The sequence below is a fragment of the Triturus cristatus genome, chromosome 4_2, assembly GCF_964204655.1.
Source record: "Triturus cristatus chromosome 4_2, aTriCri1.1, whole genome shotgun sequence".
Classification (NCBI taxonomy): domain Eukaryota; kingdom Metazoa; phylum Chordata; class Amphibia; order Caudata; family Salamandridae; genus Triturus; species Triturus cristatus.
The window spans coordinates 93,399,268-93,420,956 of NC_140586.1; the positions used below are offsets into that span (position 1 = coordinate 93,399,268).

The following is a 21,689-nucleotide window of genomic DNA, read 5'->3' on the forward strand; positions in this document are numbered from 1 at the left end:
TTATCTCTGAGCAAATCCTGCATTTTCTTCCTCACTGGTAGTTGAGTAATCGCAGAAACATTTTGGGGCCAATTACGATGTCAGTCGGAAAGCCTCTGACAGCTAGTCGGAAGCTTTCTGACTGCGGTCGGGGGTTTTCTGACTGACAAGGTCGGTTTGCAGTTCGAATGCCCGATTAAGATGTCAGTGGTCGGAACGTAAACCAGCCAGTCATTCCGACTTGGTTCTGACCGGCTCCCAGAGTCTTCCTGCCGGTCGGTACTGCACCGTAATCCCCTATGGATGGCGTTTCCTCTGTTGGGATTATGATGTCGGCTTCCCACAGCCATTCCGTGCTGGCCTTTCTGACACAGAAAGGATGTCGGAAATCAAATTTGGAGGCCCCCAGAAGGGCCCCCTTGCCTCCACGGTCTACCTAGGATATCCCTCTGTGAAACCCTGCACTGTGTGGCCGTCACCATGGAGTTGACAAATTGACAACTCCTTCAGTGTCCGCGCAACCTCAGGTAATTTTGAGAATTAGTCCACTGCAACCAATACATAATTAGTTTCACCATTCTGTCTGAGAAAATGGCTGATGACATCCACTCTGCTTCCCAAACCATATTGGAACACTTCACTGACCACAAAGGAGGGTTTGAAGTCTTGTAATAGGTATCTGCACCTTCACATTCCACTCTTGCACCATCTGTTCCACATCTTTGTAAATTTCTGGCCACCAGTACAACTCCTTCACCCTCTTTTTACTTTTCATGATAACTAAATGACCCTGAATGAAACGTTTAAGGATCTTCTCTTTCAATACAGATAGAGGTATAACTCTAGCACTCCACAATAACATGCCATTCTTAGCTGACAGTTTGTTAAGTACTTCCCAAAATGCAGTACTTTTCCTCTGTACATCTGTCTTGACTGGCCAACCACGCCTCACATATTCCAACCCTTGCTTCAACACCAAAGCGCCCTCGTAAGCCTGCAACCTCTCTTCCCTTGCAACAGTACTTTTATCACATCTCCTTCCTAATTATCCCTGGGGATTTCACTAAGTGGTAGCGGAAGCGGACGCAAACAATTAGCCATTCTACTTTCCACTCCAGGACCAAACTGGATCTTATAGTTATAAACCATCAGTCTCATGGATAAACAAGCAATCTTGGGAGGAGCTGTTACCATTCCTCCTATTGTAAAAACCTTGGTGAAGGGTTTGTAGTCACACTGCACCAAAGCATCAAGTTCCCACAGAAACTGATGGAAATGCTCAAATCCCCACAAAACCACCAGTTTCCTTCTTAATAACGGAGTATCGCTCTTCTGCAGGAGTTAATGCCCTTGAAACAATACTATGGTACATTCCTTGCCATTCTTGCACCTTTACATCAAAACCGCTCGTAATCTCTTACAACTGGCATCAGTGCTTATAATGTTTTTGCAATGTATTTGTTGCACAATTGTCCTTGAGTCCTTAAAAATCTTTCTTACATTCATTAGCTGTCTGAAGATGTAAGTTTTCTAAAAAAAAAATCCTAACAAATCTCCATAATATTCTACCGAGCCAAGAAAAGACATCAATTCATCTTAGACAGCAGGAGCAGAAGCTTCCTTGATTGCTCTTAGTAGTTCTTCTTTTGATTTGCTCCCCTATTGGCTGATCTCTTGACCAAAATAATTCAAAGTCGGCAGAGCAATCTTGTACTTTTTTAACTCAGTTGCAAGACCACACTGAGTCAAGATACTGAAAGTCAAAGTTACATTTTTTATATCTTTTGTATCAGGTCATATCACCAAAATGTTGTCTTGGAAGTACATTGTGCCATCTACATCTGAACACCTGTATAGTCTGGTACATGGCAGATGTTGGCTCCTTAAACAATTAACTGTTTATGCAATTCACTCATCATTTTGTTCACAAGGTTGGCCATCCAAAGCACAATGGATTGTGAAGAGACACCTCAATGACACAAGTGAAAAAAGAGATACTGCCATTATGAGGAAAGAACAAATGCCAGCACACACATGCACTCATTCACAAACCTACATTAGCTCAGAAAAAATGAAACACCACACATAACCAATGAATGAGAGAGACTCACGGGTTGGTGGTGGACATGATGAACATGGAGCTGTAGGGCGGCATTGGCTTTGGCCCATCCTCTCCGGGTTCATCCTCCTCTTCCTTTTTCTCCTCCTCTTTGATGGGCAAAGGGTCCGGGTTGGCGTTTTTATTAACTGAAATAAAAACAGCGTTACAGAGAACCTAGGTATTTTAAAAACAAGAGGGCAGGCAGCTAATTGGACAGGCGTGTCTAGGACTTGAGTGACCTTAGGGTATTGAGGATGTGTATGACAAAGGTAACTGCTTCTCGTTGTGAAGAGTTTATTAAACTAGCAGAGTTTTGCAAAGTTCCAATTATTGTTCTTTAAGGAGAATTTTATCCTTTTGTCTGTCTGTGCCTCAGCACAACTTTACGCTGCACTTGCCATTCGGCTGGTTCCTTGCGAGCGCTTGTATGTGCTGTTATAGTTTGAATAGCTTTTCTTTGTAGGTTACACAATACGTGCAAGGGAAAGGTGTGGCAAATGACTCTTGGGTATTAAATGGTGAAAATGAGGGGTAGGCAATATTATAAGTACTCCGAGAATCTTGATTTTGAAGCAAAAGCCTATATTTAGAGGGCACCTTGTGGGTGTTGCCTCTTTTGCGCATTTTTCGTGAGAAAGAGGCAAAAGTCTTTGGGAATTCACCCACCCATCCTCCTGATCGTGTCGGTGCAATTTCAGTTTTCCCTAAGCTTATGCTGATCTCAGAATTTTCTCTTGCAGGAGAGGTGGCTCGAGCACATTATGTCACACAGAGACTTAGGAAATAGCTATGTCACATCCGCATGCCCCGCGCTATCTAAGTTCACTCACTGCATGACTTTAGATACTAGACAGACAGTCCATCTGAGCAAGTACCTTGCAATCATCTCATGCATGATGGCACAGGTTGTGCAAATGGGCAGTGGCGTCGTGAATCACCCTCTTTATTAACCAATGCGGGGGTTACATGTTGCCACTGGGGCAATTTGTTGATAACGGGGCCCCACTAAATGGTGACTACTTCTCTATGGCCATCTTCTGTCTGCTGGTAGGCAAATGCTCATAAATAACACTGTAAGCCAATACTATGCCAGAGCTGAGGATGTAAGCCATGTGATGCCAAATGATGCAGGTACAATGAAAGAGGAAGATAAATTATGAAAATGGGGGAAAAGACTGCGAAGGGGCAAACAGAAAGAGTAGGAGAAAGAAAGGAAAGGCAATATGGGTTGTAAAGAAGAAGCATGGGTAAATAGAAGGGGGGAAGAAAGAAGTGGAGAAACAAGGAAGCTGGGAATGATGGAATGAAGGGCAAAATGGAGGAAAGGTGAATGGAAGAAGGAAGGATGGAATGAGTAGTCAAAGGAAGGGCAAAAAGATGGAATTGGTAAAAACAAAGAATTGTAAAAGGATAGATTGAAAGAAGAATGAAAGCAAGCACACAGGTAAGGGTACAAGATGAACGGAAGAGTCAAAGGATGAGTGAAGGGATAAGTGAAAAGACACATGGAAGGCTGGATGGATGATGGACAGAAGGCTGAAAGGAGGGGTGGGTGATAAGGTGGATGGATAAAGACTATAATGGATGGATAGGTGGATGGATGGAAAGGTGAGGGAATATCATCATTTAAATCTTTATTAAGTTATAAATACAACCATAAAAGAGCATACAATCATAAAAACACATATTTGTAAAAACAATACAAAGAAATAGGCATTCATTCATGTACCAGCTTAAAAAGTTAAAAGGAATAAGATTGTGTCAACAGTAGAATGCATTAAATAGTCTCATGTACCACATCAGGGTTAATCAGGCATAGATAAAATTAATGTGCTCATTCAGCAACAAATGCAGATACATAAGCGCCGGATGAGCTTGTGAGAAGTTCAAAACTTTCAAAAAAGGGAGGAGGAATCACTTCCTAAGCAAGCTAAAATATTTACGCAACAACACAAAATGTAGTGTATCCTGAGGAGATATATTGTCGCAGCCACAGGATCTTAAAGTGCTTGGGCGAGACCAACCACTAGAGGTGGCTAGAAGATGATGTAACAAGGTAAACCTGAATTGTATCACCACAAATCCGTCCCTCCCATTGGATAGGAGGGAAAGGCACCATACCCTGAATAGTTTTTAATAACAGATGCCCCCGTACCAAGGGTTTCACAAGCTCTCTGTTTTCACGTTGTGATAAGGCACGTTCTAAAAACAAGTCTCTCACTCTTTTACACTCTAGGGGGTGCAGAGAGTGATGACTGTAGAATATGTCCATCCAACCCATGCTGGTAAAAGCTGGCTTCACATAGGCAATCCAAGGGATTTTATGCATATGATCGAGGGATAGACAATCTGACAAAATCAGACTGTTTAGCTGGGATTCCTCCCTGGTCCATATCTTGATCACACAGCAAGGGCAACAAGGTCGATAATGTATCTAACACCAAGCTCCTCATGAACAGAGAAGGCCAGGGTACTTAGTGGAACCCGCAGAATAAGTCTTAAAAATTTATTTTCTGCGAGTTGAATCTTATCAGCTGTTTTGTAACCACATACCTCAGTGCCATATAACACCTTAGAGATGCACTTAGACTGAAAAAGCTTGACTAGGGTGCCCGGTGACCACGAGCTCAACCTCAGTGCAAAGCTAATTACAGCCCCAGTGGTCTTGACCACATCACAAATCTTACCCTCAACTAGGGGATTCTAACTCATGTTAGCTTCAAATAGCACCCCCAGGTAACAGAAAGCTGAGACCTTAGACAGGGTATGACTTCGGACCTTGAAGGTTTTGGAACTGGTGGACAGAGGGACACCTACCAAAACTACGATTTTTGTGAAGTTGACTGCCAGGTCCAGCCAGTCCATAAAGGTGACAAACGTATCCAACAAGGACGGAGGGCCCACACTCGTGCAAGCCACAAGCACTGCATCATTGACATACAGCAAAACCGTCAATGACCTTGTTCCTACCCTGAGGCAGTCAGCCTGTTCTGAAAGGAAGGTTTGTTCCAATCCAGTAATATGGAGGGTAAACAAAAAAGGCGCAAGTATACAACTCCGGCGCACTTCCGTTGTGGTGCCAAAGTGTTCAGTGAGCTTCCCCACTGTGAATACCTCACCGCAGCAGAGGTACGATAAGAGGTGCACAATTTCTGGGTCCATGCCCATCGAAAGGAGCAGATCCCATACCTTCTTTCAGTTGACCCTATTGAATGCGAACGTAAGGTTCATGAACGCCAGATGGAGAGATTCAGGCTGGGCAATAGTATACTTATTAATAATTAAGTAAAGGTTTAGGCATTAATCGGTAGTCAATTTGCCTGGCTTGAAACCATATTGTACCTCTACATATATATATATATCATTCTCATCTGTCCACAATGACAATCTATCTAGAAGTATCCTCCCAAGAACTTTCACCACTGCATCAATGAGTGAGATAGGGCGCAGCTCTGTGGGTTGTCCTTGTCTCCCTTCTTAAATATCAGGACAATAGTAGCAGAGAGCCATGTAAGTCGGGTTCCCTCCCTCATGGCAGGATTTCAAACCAGAGTCAGAACTGGCCCCCAGACGTCAATGTTATCCCAAAATAGATCAGGAGTTCTACCATCGGGCCCTGAAGCCTTGTTATGTTATAAAGACTGAATGCCCTGGGAAACTTCCTCAGAGTAAAGACAACGTTAGCTCTCCCCGGCAGTAAGCCGGACTGATCCTCTGCTCCATCAGAGAGCCCAAAGGTGTACATGCCCTTAAAATGATCCGCCCACTTCAGCCCTGAAATGTGGTGACAAAAAGCGGGCCCTGAAAACTCAGCAAATCTCTTGTTTTGCTAGCTTGAGCTCGGTCCTTTAGTGAGGTGAGGGAATAGATGGGTGGGTGGATGGATACAAGAGGATAGCTGAAATGATGGAGGGTGAATTGTGACTGGATAGATAAATGGTTGGAAGGATGAAGGGAACGTTTTTAGTGAGCAATTGGCTTGCTTGTTTCGCTCTCTCAGTTCAGCGAATGGTTTTAAGAGGTCACATTTTAGTTTTCGGGGTACTCCCATTCAAACAACTGCCAACATAGTAATACATGTAAAGCTGTCATTCTAACAAAAAATATGCATATAATGCATGTAAAAAAAAATCACAGAATTTCACCCAACCCTAACTTTCAGCTGAGACATGTTAATACTGGTTCTTGTCAGGATCTTTTATTCTCCGCTACAATTTGTGAATGAAGACATTGATTTGTGCCAACTATTACTCAAAGAGAGATGCTACCCTTTTTTATCAAAAAGTAGCACCTAATTGCAGCCCATATTAAATAAAACGGGTAAACGGAAAGAAATATGTAAATACAAGAATTGCGTACTGTCTTAGAAAGATTCCAAAAAGGAAAAAAATGCTTGTCTGTAACTGCTGTTCTACGTCATATCTTTCATAGATTCAGTTGAACAATTCCCTGTCATCCACCTGGGAACCCGCAGAAAACAATGTTGACACAGCAATATACATTGACACTCAATAAAATTGAACTCTACATAAACCATTTACATCTTATTCACATCATTATGATTGATCTGCTAATGAGGTATCAGCACCCTCAGCCCTTGTCAGATTTTTCTAGCCCGATCTGCATGGCCTTATTTGATGGCCAAAAAGCCACAAATGTGGACCTATTTGATGGAAGTCCATTGCGCCTTTGAAGATAGAATTTAAAGCAACGTTTTGATGCCACAGGATTGCAACCCTGTTTTTGCTTGTGTAATAGGATTTGATGCTGAATTAAATTAAACGTTTTTGGCACTTTAGGAATTAGTTTTGGGTTTGTGTTCAGTGCTATTTTGTCTCTGGAAAAATGCAGAAACTTTTCTTTGCATGAAAGAGCCTGAAGCCCACTCAGTTTTCTAACCAATGTAATGACCGGCAAAAAAGCTGTTTTCCAAGTGAGGATTTGATGAGCAAGGCCGGCGACTGAAGGGTCTTAAGTTCTCCTCTTCACTTTCTACTTGAAAGTAGTTGGACATCTGGCTTGTCAAATTGGAGTCTGCACGGGCATGTCCCATAACTCTAAGAATGAATGTTGGTGTTATGACGCTGGGGGCCACAAGAATTGTTTTGCATTGCTCGTCCTTTATACTCTGGTTAACCAAAAAACTGGAGGGAGCACGTACTGGAATTTCCTTATCCAACTGAACGTTTCCCCTTCTGATGCTGGACAAGCCCATTTGCTTGCAAACCTGAGAATCTTCTAGTTTTGATTAACTGCAAACATTTCCAATTGATGCCTCGCCTTTCAAAAACTAGAAACACTTGCTTGTCATCTACCTCCCACTAAGTATTGCCTGCTTAGGCTGAATCACAACGCGGTCGTTACAACGACCGCATTGTGATTCCGCATACCATCACTCCGCAAGTCAGAACAACGACTTGCGGAAAGGGGGGAAGGTGTTGGATTTAAAGTCCAACACCTTCCCTAGTGTCCGCACAGACTGGAGTTGGAATAGTAAATTATACTATTCCAACATCCAGCGCCCCTCCCTCCGCAAGTCGTTGTTCCGACTTGCAGAGTAATGGTATGCGGAATCACAACGCGGTCGTTGTAACAACCGCGTTGTGATTCCCTGTGGGGAAAAAGACTGCGGGATGACGAGATACATTCGTCAGCCACATCATTGTGCACTTCCGGGACCTGCAGTGCTGACCACATGACATTGTGGTTAATTGCCCAAAACCAAAATGTTATTTGCTTCCTTTGACAACAGCAGAGATCTTGCTCTCTTTGGTTTGCGGATATAATACGTGGCCGTAGTAACGTCGTTCCAACCATAACATCTGTATTTTGTACAAGAGGAAAAAATGCTTAGAGGGTTAACCTGACAGCCTTGAGTTTCAGAATATTGATGTGGCACTGTGACTGGTTTTTGGACCATAAGCCACTAACACTCATATCCACAATGTGCACTCCTCATCCCAATAGGGATACATTTGTAGTTACAAATGTTTGTGGACTGGTTGGGATTAATGGTTGGCCTTTGAAGACATTCTCTTTCTTTATCCACCACTAAAATGATGGTTTCATTTGAGGGGTAGTCTGTATTGCAGCGCCTAATCTCTGTTGATTTGTTGCCGCAGTATGTTCAATTGCTTTATGACCATTGCCATTTTTGAAGCAAACACAAGGAGATGATGAATGGAGCGTTTAAACTTTTCAGACACTCACCCCCAGTCACAGATCTAGGTTGAATCCATCATCGTTCTTAGCTCACTTTACCACTCCAGTTCAGATCCAGCCATGTGCAAATCAGTCTTGACCCTGTGCCTCATGGGAGCAGTCCAGCCTGAACTACCAAGCCAGGTCTGCCCTGGACTGGAAACAAGTATCCTGAGACTGGTTTTGGGGTAACACCTCTCATCAGAAAGGCTAGTTTGAATCTAGAGGCAAAGTGAGCCAGGGACCCACAGCTGGGCATACCCTGCCAACTTAGGGCGAACAAAGCAAACATAAGGAGATGATGGACGGAGCGCTGAAACTTTTCAGACATTCACCCCTAGTCACAGACATGGGTTGAATCCATCATCGTTCTTTAGCTCACTTCGCCACCCCAGTTCAGACCCAGCCATATGCAAATCAGTCTTGACCCTGTGCCTCATGGGGACAGTCCAGCCCGAACTGCCAAGCCAGATCTTTCCTGGACCAGAAACAAGCACTGTGGGACCAGTTTCGGGGTAACACCCCTCATCAGCCAGGCTAGCTTGAATCCAGTGGCAAAGTGAGCAAGGGGCCCACGTCTGGCATACCCTGCCAACTTAGGGCGAACAAAGCAAACACAAGGCGATGTAATTTATAGACAACACTGAGGTCTAAGCAGGACACACAAAGAAGTAGTCCCCAGTTTTGCCTTGATCCCTCTGTCATCTTCTTTTCTTAATATTAGAAAAGATGCTTGACAAATCAATTTGTTCACACTTTCTTAGGATCGAAACATCATTTCTTCTTTTGTGTGAATCCTAATCCCCAAGAAAATCAAATTGGTTCTTGGGCTAAGGATGGATTGTTTTATATTAATAACTAAATCTAAGCCTATCTGTTGAAATGCACTTGAGGAGGTGCCCATAGTTGCATCAATTAATGCCCCTGAAAGGTGCTCACCATGCTTCAAAGTTGCCTTATCCTTTGATTTTTCTTCAACCAGCATTATTTCCAGGAGGGGAGCCATGCCACTCCATAGCTGTTTGTTGAATCTTACCACCACTACAGATGCAGTACCAATTTTCACATCATCTGCTGCCAGCACATTAACAAGCTTGCCCATCAAATCCCATTTTCTTCCTTCTTTGTGCATTAGTGCGCTGCAAGGGGTTGACAGATTTCAAGATTTTTGTTGTGTTGCTGCAGAGCCAACACTCTGTTTTAACCTATGATTTCACTTTGTACTTATTTTCAATTTGAAAAAGATTAACTGTTGCCAGATGTATTATCAACTGCTATTCCTCCCACAGATGATCCAGAAACAAGAACACGATCTTTCCACAGTTAATTTTGGAAGGCTTTTTTCCATTGGTTGGAGCTCAGGTCAATTATAATAATTTGAAAAGGATGTGATGGGTCTTTCTAAAGTTAAATGTTGTTGAATGCAAATGTGCACTGGTGGTAACATTATATACTGGGGGTCACCCATGACCCTCGGAAATAATTCAAGAATTCGTACATGTGAATCTATGAAAGATCCAATGCTGAAGAACAGAGCCCCTCCAATCCTGCCAAAAGTTCATAGCCTGGTACTTTTGACTGTGATGTTTAAACATCTCCAGGCAAAAGTAATGTATATTGCCTGTAATTGTAGCATAGTTTTTCATCAATTCTGACCAATACAATATTCCCGCGGATTCAGCAGGATCCTGCAAAAACATATATTCAACTGGACAACATAGTAGGTTGTGCCATTTTAAGATCAACAGTGTTCTAACTACAACGCAAATGTTTTGCGACCATTTTTCCATGGCAAAACAATCATACATTGCACTGTGAGCCACTAATAGGAAGGGGCCCCCTTAACACGCTCCTTCCTATTACCGAATCACCAACCCAATCAGAAATAGGTTACCAAATTGCAAAATAGGGTTTTGTACATAGGAAAATGCTTTGTTTTGTGGCAAATGGCCTGATTCTGCATTGCTGCCCGTTTGCGACCGAAAAAAAGCAATGGACATGTGGCCCTCTTTCCTTATTGGTATGTACAGACCTATAGGTTTTCTCAAATCTTGGGATTTTCAAATATATATACAATGTGGGCAAAAAATGTTCAGAAGTCAGTAGAAACTTCTATAATCTCAGTCAGATTTCCATAGTAGCTGGTCAACGTCTATGCAACCTATATGCAGTCTGGTGGAGTCATCTCATAGCATTCACTGGAATCTTTTCCTTAACACTGAATTTATAAATACCTCTAGCTATAAGAGTAATAGGCGGAAAGCAGAGAATAATTTCCCTGGCCAGGAAATCAAGAGTCTATTCCCCAGAGTCTTCTGTTCTGGGAATCTCAAAGGGAAGAACAGGCATTTCTGCACAGTCAGCCTTACTAAGCAAGTCAGATTCTGGAGAACTCCATAATTCAAAGATATTGTTAAAATCTTTGTGAGCAGAACTGACTTCCGGTTTATGTCCTTGATCATTCTACATACTCAGAGTGACTGTCTGGGTGCATATCAGGAACAATCTGCGTGTGTGTGTATACATGCATCTGCGTGTAATTGTGTGTTTGTATAAATATATGTGTGTAGATAGATAGATAGATATATAGATTGATAGTACTTTGCTTGTTGATGACCTAGTAACAAGGACACGTGGATCCTCACACTTTTTTTTTAGCCACACATGGGTGTGCACAGATCAGAACCCATACTTACTTCTGCGTCCTGTTCCTGGGAAAACATCACCTCTATGATAATCCTCTTGAAGTATCAACATCTAAGGTAATCTAGAGTTTTACGTATGACGACATTTCTGTCCTTCCAGTCCAATGAAACTTGCAACACTACCTCAGTGAACTCAAATGGAGTTATGGAAAATCAGGGTGAGAATTGTGCAGGAAGCCCTATTAACTAGCAGCGACAGCACTGTTCTCACAGTCAGAGTCTAATCATCCAGGAAAAGATGCCTCTCTGAAGCAGGGATGAAAATCTCACCGTTCAAACATAGGATTTCCCTGCTTCTATCTCTAGAATAGAAACGAAATGGAAAGATGTGACTGGTGAGACTAAAAGAGCAGCATCCTATTCAATGTGCAGCCTTTGTCAGTATGCTTTTTTATTTTAAAAAATTGAATATATTTTTCTACTTACTTTCAAAAGGTAAAACATCTACTCATTCTAAAAAATATTTTTAGAAATAGAAATTCCGCTGAACCCAGCTGAATATCCGAATGGTTTTGATGAAGATGCTGTGACAGAAAAGGGAAACTATCAAATTGTGATGCCCAAAATCAAGAATTTTAAGCAAAAGTTTGTGACACTCAAGTGAAATTCCCCAAATTGCGTACAATTTGGTTTGCCGGTATCATCAGTGAAATTTTCACGTGAGGGGATACCTTGGGTTGAAAAAAAATGTCATACAAGTACTGACAGGAGACTGGTTCACACAGAAAATGTCTCTTGCCAAGACATTTTCTCCAAAAACCAATCTTTTGGACAAGAAATTGTGTAAAGCGAAAATAAGCAATTTTTGAGCAACACGAAATTCACAATTTCAAAAGCATGATTGAAATATCACCCAGGGCTAGTGTCAGTGGTCCACCAACATGGGGGTCTTTCTTGGGATCATCAGATAAAAATATGCCTAACCATTTTAAAGGAATATTTACAGCTTTTAAACCTAGGAAGTAGCCCATGAACGGATAACATTTTACACTGGTAAGTTTACATTGTTTACCCAAAAGAGCAGAACTTTTATTATAACTCATGCCTCACTTTGGAATATTGATTATTTGTGCATATAGGCCCCTTTAAGTCTGTACTCCTTCTCATGTGCTCCGAATACGTAGGCCCAGATTCTGAAAACTGACAGGCAGAGCAGCAAGCAAAGATGCTGCGCTGCAGGACAGGGAGGGATCAGGAGAGCGCCATATTCACATAGAAATGGCTCTCTCCTCCCATCTCCCTAGTGCCATCACTGATTTCAGCTGTCCAGCGCCACGCACACAACTTAGCGCCATAGAACTCGGGTGTGTGCGTGAGTCTAGCACAGGTTTTGTACAGAATGGCCATCCTTCCTGTACAAAATACTATGCTTAGACAAGGGAATAAACTTTTCCTACTTTATATGTAGGCTCAGGCTGCACAGGGAGAGGATGTGGTCCGTCGGCTGCGCTGCCGCCTCTGATGCAGGAAACCAGGGTTCGAGCCTCGAGGTCGCGTCCACATCCTGTGATTCTGGGCAAATCACTTAATCTCCCAGTGCCTGAATGTGTAATGTAAATACGGTGCTATGTAAAGCGCTCCAATACCTTCGGGTCGAGTTCGCGCTATATAAATATGCAAAAAAAAAAAAACAAGCATGCAAAGTCGGAAAAGCACAGAGAAATTAAAACATTTCTTTGTTTAACGCTTGCTTTACAGCTGTGTTAGTTTTTGGTGCTAAACCCTTTCTACTGATGTTTGAGAATTGGGTTTAGTGTAAAAAAAAATCAAGGGTGGTGGCATTGGGTACGCCCATGTACCACCTATGTAACACCCATGTAACACCCCGTTGATGCAAAGTAATGCAAAGAAGCATTTCACGCTGCTTTGTGTTACTTTTACATACAAACCAACACTAATACCAATTAGCGTTGGTTTGTAAATCCCAAAACAGGTTTAGCGTGGGGTTTACGTTGAAAAAGTAACATTACCCCAACACTTAACTTTTGAGAATCTGGGCCTTGGACATTTATGAAAAAAGTAAAAACATTTACACTGTGGTTCCAGGCCCACACCAGGGTTAGTCACTTGTGGACGAACAGGTTAATACTGTGTGAAGTGACTTGAAGGATTCACCACCAACTCTCCAGCCAGGTGCCTAGTTATGATTAGTGCAGGAAATGCAGTGGCACAGGGCCCTCAGATGTGAGGGGCTCACTGCATCCATAATCATGGCTGTTGTACACTACACTAAGAAGTTCAGTGGCAACATATTTTCTTCCTTGTATTGCGGCACATGGCACCCCTGCTACGCCACTGAATCCAAGAAGTTTCACAAACATAGTGCCACTTTGGCAGCACGTGTCATTGGTGAGGCCTTGCCCTGACAATAAACTCCCCCCCCAGAGTACACTTGAGGCACGCTGGTAAGAGTATGCTTTGGGACATAGATACTGCTTATCTTTGGAGGTTTAGGAATCCATTTGATGTTGATGTTTCTAAATCCATGTCTTTCGGCAAGGATTAAATTCAAGCAGTACCTAAAGCAACATCAACCTCTAAAGATGGTCATACCTACCTTGTACAACGGTGTTGTTAATGGGTGGGGGGAATGTGGATGGGATATCTACGGCTGTGTGATCCGGTTTCTTGGCAGGTTTTGCAGGATTGTTCTGTGTGTTAGGGTTCGTAACAATAAGGCTATTATCTGGATTTTTTGGGGGTCCAGAGTTATTAGGATTGCCAGGATTGTTGGGGGTGCCACGGGGGTTGATAGCATTGTGAGAGTTGGGTGGGTTGAAGTTGCTGGGGAGGTTGTGAGAAGTTCGTGCTGGGGTGCAGTTCATATGATTTCCCATTTTCGCTGGGCTCTGTGAATTGGCTGTGTTGATGGAGTTGTGCAGGTTGGTGGACTCGTTGGTGGCAAGTTTGTTGTTCTTCATGTTATCAATGTCCTCAGCGAACTGGTTGTCCGGCCTCCCCATGTTCTGTTGGATCGGTCGAGTTGTGGAAAGATTCGGACCAGACACACAAGCAGGTCCCTGTGGCTCCCTAGAGGTCCAAAATAAAGAGACGAAAATTAGTTTAGAAAAAATCCTTTTTGTGCTGACCCTTTACTTAGACTTCCCAACATCTCGATCCAAAACCCTTAAATATCTAAGCCAGTTTAAATGCTCCTACAATATTGGATCTATCACATACTTAAATCCTTCTATGTTGTTGAACTGGCAGTCCCAAAATCATATTATCATAGCTGTGCAACGAAAATGCATTAAAAAATAGCTTACAACTCTTAACACTTCAGTTGCATAATCACCTCATTAGAAATGACAGAAACTTTGACCAGTGAGACAAGATCATACTTCAGATTTCCAGTGCACATCGTAAGGAAAGGAGTCCCTCTCAGAGCTAAGCTCAGGGATCTTTTTTCGACACATAGTTTTCTCTCAGAACTCCTGGAATTCCAAATCTTTGGCATTTTCTAAACCCATGTCTCCAGAGTAAGACTAGAGGGAAATAGGAAAATACATTTCCTCTTTAGAGAATGGCTGACTCACAGAGGAAACCTTATTCAAACCTTGTGGCTCGCGTTGCAAGAAAAGGATGTTAGTGGCTGGCCCACACGCTGACTGCATATAATGCCTTTAAATGAATCATATGTTACATATGAACAAGGGAACCCAATTGGATCGGTCAGGGACCTTGGGTGCAAGTATTTTATATGGACAGTGGTCCCTCACAAAAAGGATAAGTGCGGAAAGGTTAATATAGAAATGCAATGAGATCTATATTGTATTGTCCCTCCGGACAAAATAATTTAATGTTGGATCAATTCAAAGAAAACAAAACAATAAAGTGGAAACACAAACACTGTGACCATCAAAAGCAGAAGAGAGGCTCAGGCATTTCTGCGTTCCAGCTGGTTCGTGCCGAGGTGATTCATGCATCGCCTGACTTTTCTTCAAATTCTCCTAATGGTATTGCCCATATATATTTAAGTATTTGGACCACGTATTCGGTTTTCTAGCAGGCACTCACTTGTCGCCATAATCCTTTTGAGTACCCTGTGGGGCTTTACGTCTTTCTCTGGAAGCGGCATCAGTCTCAGGCATATATTTCTATGACCTGATGATGATCCCGGCACCCCATGTACGGGATCGAAACGTTGTCGACTCCTTGATACCTTGACACTATTATATGTATTATTGATATGTGCTAAGGTATCTTCCTTGATATGTGCTTAATAATTTACTGATCCCTTTTCAAGCACCAGTAATGCCTGAGCCTCTATTCTTGTTTTAATTGTCACAGGGTTTGTGGTACCACTTTGTTTTGTTTTCTTTGAATTGATCAAACATTAAATAATTGTGTCCGGAGGGACAATACAATATAGATCTCATTGCATTTCTATTTTAACCTTTCTGCTCTTATCCTTATTGTGAGGGATCGTTTACCGGAATCATAAGCCTAAACATTATAAAATGTGCTGGAAATTTTCAGCAAAACTTTTGAATGTCCATGAATGGTGTTTACTCCATTAACTGCTGAAGAATGCAAGTGACAAGTGGTTTCTTCAGATGAAAACTCCTCCCACAGCAGACTTCAGGCAGATAAAAATCACTTGAATGCCACATGGAGGGTGATGAAACTCTTCACAGGGCAGTGTCTGGGGATAATTCGCCACTCCCCTCTAGTGAACCTCATTGAAAGGACTCAAAGAAATCCAGCAGGAAGCCAGAGAGGTTGTCTAAGTTAGCTCTTTAGCAGCATACTACAAGCAAGGTTTTATCAAAGCCACTGTAGACAGCGGATGCTCTGATGATGTCTGTCTGACTTCAAAGTGCCATCAATGCCCATCGCAGTTGACAACACATCACGGTCAGTTTAGCAGTTTAGTCAATAGCATCTTGTCAACAAGACGTTAGTTGATGAAGCAACCACTATCAATGGCAATACCACTGATGAACACACTGCTGATGGCACTACTATCGACGACAGTACCACTGATGACACTACCGTTAAAGACACGAAGGCAAAAGTCTGTCACTCTGGCATGTAGGATATGTATTATAGCAAGATACCTCTGCATCTGCCCTCTAACATGCTAGATTAAGAAGGCAAATTCCTGAACAAATACCCAATTGAAGCGGCCACTAGTACTTCTTACCGGAACATCAATAGACAAAAAGACGATGACAACCACTAGGATCAGGAAGAGGAAAGAGAAGGGGGTGCTAGGAGGAGTCACATTGTGATTTCAGGAAACCCATTTATGATAAGCACTATGGGGTTGATTTAGAAATACTTGGACAGGTTACTCCGTTATAAACGTGCTGGATATCCAGTCTGTCTTATTACAAGTGCCATAAGGCATTTTGTACTTGTAGTAAGGCAGACGGGATATCCATCACATTTGTTACAGGGTAACCAGTCCACCAAGCCCTAAATCAGTAACTCATGTGAATATTATGAAGGCTCTTACTTTCCGAAATAAACAATGCTTGATGTCCCTATTGTCCTCATAGTTGACCTCCATCAGATGATGCATGATTATTATAACAGGTTTCCTTCAGTTTCAATGCCTTGCAAATTTCACTCTTAGCATCTGCTTGCTCCAACACCAGAGCCTACTGCAGTACCCTCTGACTCCACCTCTGCTTCTGCCTCCAGCTGAGTTGCAGATTCAGCCAAGCCAATGTTTCGACTGATGAAACAACTTTCCGAGAAGGTTACATCAGATGATGAACACTAATGGATGAACAGGATGTTTGCATGGCCCAGCCACCAGTGTGCCAACTACACCATGTGCAGACCTTGGACATGACTATATATTGTGATCCCATTCATTCCTTGAGAGAGCTGCCTATATTTGTAACAAAGATGGACTGTTTACTGTTACATTTTTAAAAAGCCTTCCCATCTCCCATTATTGACTATATATGCAAAAAAGAGCTCAAGACGATGCAACTGCTGGCTCCAGTGTGAGCCTTAGTTTTTATGTTTGATAAGTCGTATAAAGCTCTGTATAATGCTACGGCTAGCTTGGTTAGTGTTAGACCTGGTACCATTGGCATGAGGCTCGCTTCCATTTTTAGCTGATGTCTCCTCTGTTTTTTATATGTTTTGCTGGTTTACATGCTTTGGGCACTGTGCCACTGCTATTCAGTGCCAAGGTGCAAGTGCTCCCTATAGTAAATTGATGAAATGGATTAGTGACTCCATGATTGGCTTATTTGATTTGCTTGTCAGACCCTAGTACAGTGCACCATGTGTGCCCAGGGCCTGTAGATCAAATGCTGCTAGTGGGCTTGCAGCACTGATTGTGCCACCCACAGAAGCAGCTTGCAATGTGTGTCTCAGGCCTGCCATTGCAGGGCCTGTGTGCAGTCTAGTACTGCCATGCCGACTTGGTAAGTGTACCCAGTTACCAGTCCCTAAACCTTCCCTTTTCTACATGTTAGCCACCCCTAAGGTAGGCCCAAGGGCAGGGTGCATTGTAAGTAAAAGGTAGGACATGCCCTGGTGTGTGTAGCATGTCCGTGTAAATTACAGCCAATGTCGTTTTTCACTATTGCAAGGCTACCTGTCCCATAGGCCAGAATAGGCAGTTTGATTATAACATCTTATAATCCTAACTGACCCAGGGAACATGGTAGAAAAACGAATTCAGAACTCAGAATGATAAAATACATCTTTTAGTGAAGTTGGTTTTAACATTCTATGTTTGAAAATACCACTTTTAGAAAGTGGGTATTTTCTTGCCTAACCATCCAGCCTGCCTCTGCTAGGTTGTGCATTGCATGTATGGTTTGTGAGTGACAGGAGGGCTTGGGCTCCAGCAGTCTGATGAGTCAGTGCTGGGCTGAATAGGACCATGGCTGCATAGAGAGTGGGGGGCGTAGATTTCCTTTCACTCCCCTGAGCCCTCATAGAATAGAGAGTAGGGGAGGAGACTTCCTTTCAGCTACCTGGGCCAGGTCTGCTTTCAACAATGCTGTCTCCCGCTCCTGCCAGGAAGCTTCACAGAACTGGTTTTGGCTAGGCACAGGCACCCTCTGCCTTCAGAGAACAAAGGATTTACTAGTGCAAATATTGGGGCCCAGACCCCAAGATTGTAGATCACTTCTGGGAATCAAGACAAACCTTTGCCAAGGAGAGGAAACATAAGAAGCTGAAGGAGTTGACTGCCCCTGTGCCAGAGTGCTATTTTCTGGGGTTGGCCTGCAGTGGTTGCTTATTTGCCAAGGAAAGGAGAAGGAACTTTTATTGAACTTTCATCATCTTGAAGAAGACTCTCCAAGGGCTTGAATTGTGCTTGCCTCATGATGAAGTCTCAGGGACACAAGACTTCACCACCATCATCCCCCTGGATTCCTTGCTGGGAATTCTGTCTGCAGAAGCCTGCGTATTGTTGGAAGCTGGAAGCGCGACTCAACGAGAAGAAGCGTGTCGCATCTGCAGCTGTTGCCGTCGCATCACAGGAGAAGCGTGTCCCCGTCACAGTTGTGTGTCGTCGCATCACTGGAGAAGCATGTTGCCACCGCAAGGGTCGCCATTGCATCACGGGAGAAGCGTGTCACAGGGCCTGTCGCGGCTCAGAAGTTCAAGAGTCGCCGCACGTCGTTGGGTGTGTACGAATCGCCTTCACGTCGTCGCATCGCATCGCATCAAAGATGCTATCTTGTCGCATCGCACCGGATCATCGCATCACATCAAGGTGCCATCTTGTCGCATCGCAACCGGAACGCAACACGAAATCGACACATCACATCCTCTCCGGTAATGAACAGATGCATCGCCTACTTTGCGCAAGCACTGAGGAACAGATGCATCGCCACCCCCGAAGCAAGGAACTGGCGCATTGTTCTCCCTGTGAACCTTTTGTTTATCTTGCGTGACACATCCAAAGGTACTTTGTGAGAAACGAGTGGCATTTACCATCATCTTTGAAGTAAACTATTTCTACCATCTAAAAGTCATTTTCTTAATACTGCACTGTGGATTTTTGTCGTTTGGGTCTTGTGTTAAGTCTATATAAAGAATACTTATTTTTATAAGACCTGTGTGGTGTCCATCTGTAGTGTTTACACTGTATTACTGTATTTGTTCACAAATGCTTTACACACTGCCTCTGAGATAAGCCTTCCTGCTGGTGCCAAGTGACCACAGGGTTGAGCAGGGGTTGTTTTAGGAGTGTAGCCCCCTTACCCTGATTAGAAGCAAGGGTTCCTATTTGGACAATGGTGCAAACCATTGCCAACTAGAGACCCCCAGTTTTAACAGTTAGTCATCCTAAAGCAAACTCTGGGGTTATGAAGGCTTCTCAGTGATGTTCCTGGAATCCTGCTTTCCCTTGCATGACTCTTCCAGATAGAGAGGGCTGTAAGGTGAACAATTATCCCGGTATGCTTGGGTACTAGTTACTGCTCTGCTCATTACAAAACTGGTAAGCTGAACATTTTGTGAGTCTTAAAAGTATCTGCTTGTCATAAAGGTGGTGTTTCTTGACTATTGTGCTTTGTCCTTTCTCTAAAATGAGATTCAGAGGACATAGACACCTTCCCTTTACTTACCTTAAGAAGTTACAACACACTTGACGGGTGCTTAGGGTGGAGAGGAGAGGATTGCAATTCCGCTGTTATCATAAGTATGATAATTTCTATCAAGTCTGCCAACTCTGTCGACATTATTGACTGTTATGATCCTCCAATGTTCGTGAACACGGTCCCATTCCTTGAGCTTTCACCCGAGAAGGAAGATGCTCTTCTCATTGTCTGGGAAAGAGCCATTATAGATAGTTCAATTGATGTGGCCAACTCTAGCGTCTACCAAATGGCAGGCACCACAGTTCCAAAATGGTAGGGATGGCTCTTTTCGACTTCTTTACAGCCATAGGAACAGCACCGTATTCTGGATATGCCATTGGATGCCGAGATCCTATTCGCAGAAGTGGATAAAGCCCTGTATTACACTAAATCAGATTGCGACATAGCTTATTCCCTGGAAGTGTTGCAGTTATCAGTGGCAACTCCTCCTACGAAGAGAAAGAGGCAGAGGTGTATCCTATAATAATTTTTGAAATGGGCTTGGCTTATCCGTTCCAAAAAATGAAGAGAAACCCAAGTCTAGTTATAACTACTCTTACGTAAAGTTATTGTAGTGTGGCCCTGTTAATGAACTTAAAATGGTGTTGAATTATTTGATCTCACACATTTTATCGATGTATTTCTATGGTTTTATTGTGTTTTTTGTACTCTTGAGCCTTTTTACATGATACAATTTTTAGTACTAATTAATGTTTTTAGCGATATTTCTTATGATTGCTATTTACGGCTCTGTGTACTTATCTTAAGCATTTTGACTTAATACTGTTTGTGCTGTCTTTTATGATTATTTTAATCGAAATAAAGACTTAATGATGATGATGATGGTATCCTATCATAAATGTTCTTTTTAATCTTACAGCTTTCCACAACAACAAACCAGACAGTCCTCCTACCATAGGCAATCATATTATCCAGGCCTCCCTACCAGAGCGCCTTCATCTTCATACTGAAGACAACCTACCACGAATAAGACAAAAAGCCATAACAAACAGCACAATCATTCCTGTTACCAGTGACTTGTTGCTGACTCCTCCTTCTTCATTTCATCCATCCATCCCTCCTACAGATTCAGTAGGCAGCAACATTTCTACCATTAGTACTCAATTGTAAATCTTACATTCTGGCAGATGGACTAAGAATTAATAAAGTTCAGACACCTACTTGAATTTGTTCGAATCCCCCCCAAAGTACCAATACCAAAAATGATCAAAAACATCTAAGAATTTTGCAGACATAAATACTGCATATGCTCAAGAAAGGGGCACTAAAGTCTGTCCTCGAAACCCCAATGATGCAGAAGGTTTTAGTCAAGGATATTCCTGATCAAGAAAAATTCAGTCTTCAGCAGCTCAACAAGTTTTTGAGACATCCTGTTGAAGGTAAGTTGTAAGAAGTACTGCATTTGTTGTTCAAAACTTCTCTGGACTTTTAGGATGCGTTAGGATTGCATGTCCCCATACATCCAAAAGCATTGTAAATTCTTAGCTAGGTACCATTATCAGTGCACGTTTCTACCCATTGATCTCAAGGGACCGAGCTTTGAAAAGGATTTTCACAAAAGTACATAACCCCAGTAGCAGCTTTACTGCGTCCGCAAGGATACCAAGTCTTCCCATATTTAGAAGAGGAGACAGATTTCATGGCAGACGTATCCACACAGTCTGCCACCTAAGCCTCTCATTCAAAATGGTGAAATCCCCTGTGTAGCCCATGACATTCTATCATTCTGGGCACCATCACCTAGAGTAGGCAAAACCTTTACTTTGGAAGAGGGATTTCAACACCTGCAACCCCTCACTCAACAAATCTAAAAACTAAACCCAACTTGTGTCTATCTTTAGAAATCTTTTTTATGAACTTTGTTCCTTTGCTTTTCTATCAAAGCATAAAACATAACACAAAAAGATAACAAGTAGCCCCCTTAACATGGCTCCATAACTGCTAATATTTTTATAAGATGCTCCTCAATGCTAACTACTTTAAATTATCAGTTAATTAAAACACGTCACTTCCTGCAGTTCTCTTACTGCAATAATCTTTCTAACCCACAGATTCTCTACCCACACCCTTGGTCTCTAGAATTACCTACTGGTTCTGATGTCCTCCACTCCTGCATAG

The 21,689-nt window shown here is 42.6% G+C and overlaps 1 protein-coding gene across 13 annotated transcripts in view; it reads right to left on the reverse strand.

Annotated features, from left to right (window-relative positions):
* CACNA1A (calcium voltage-gated channel subunit alpha1 A) overlaps positions 1 to 21,689 on the reverse strand; it is a 1,220,168-nt gene that overhangs the window by 615,745 nt on the left and 582,734 nt on the right. For all 13 annotated transcript variants that reach the window (XM_085600715.1, XM_085600714.1, XM_085600719.1 and 10 more), the window contains 2 exons: positions 13,544 to 14,016; positions 2,091 to 2,226 (listed from right to left, as the gene is read on the reverse strand). In XM_085600715.1, the coding sequence (XP_085456841.1) occupies positions 2,091 to 2,226; positions 13,544 to 14,016 (609 nt within the window). The remainder of the gene's footprint in view (positions 1 to 2,090; positions 2,227 to 13,543; positions 14,017 to 21,689) is intronic.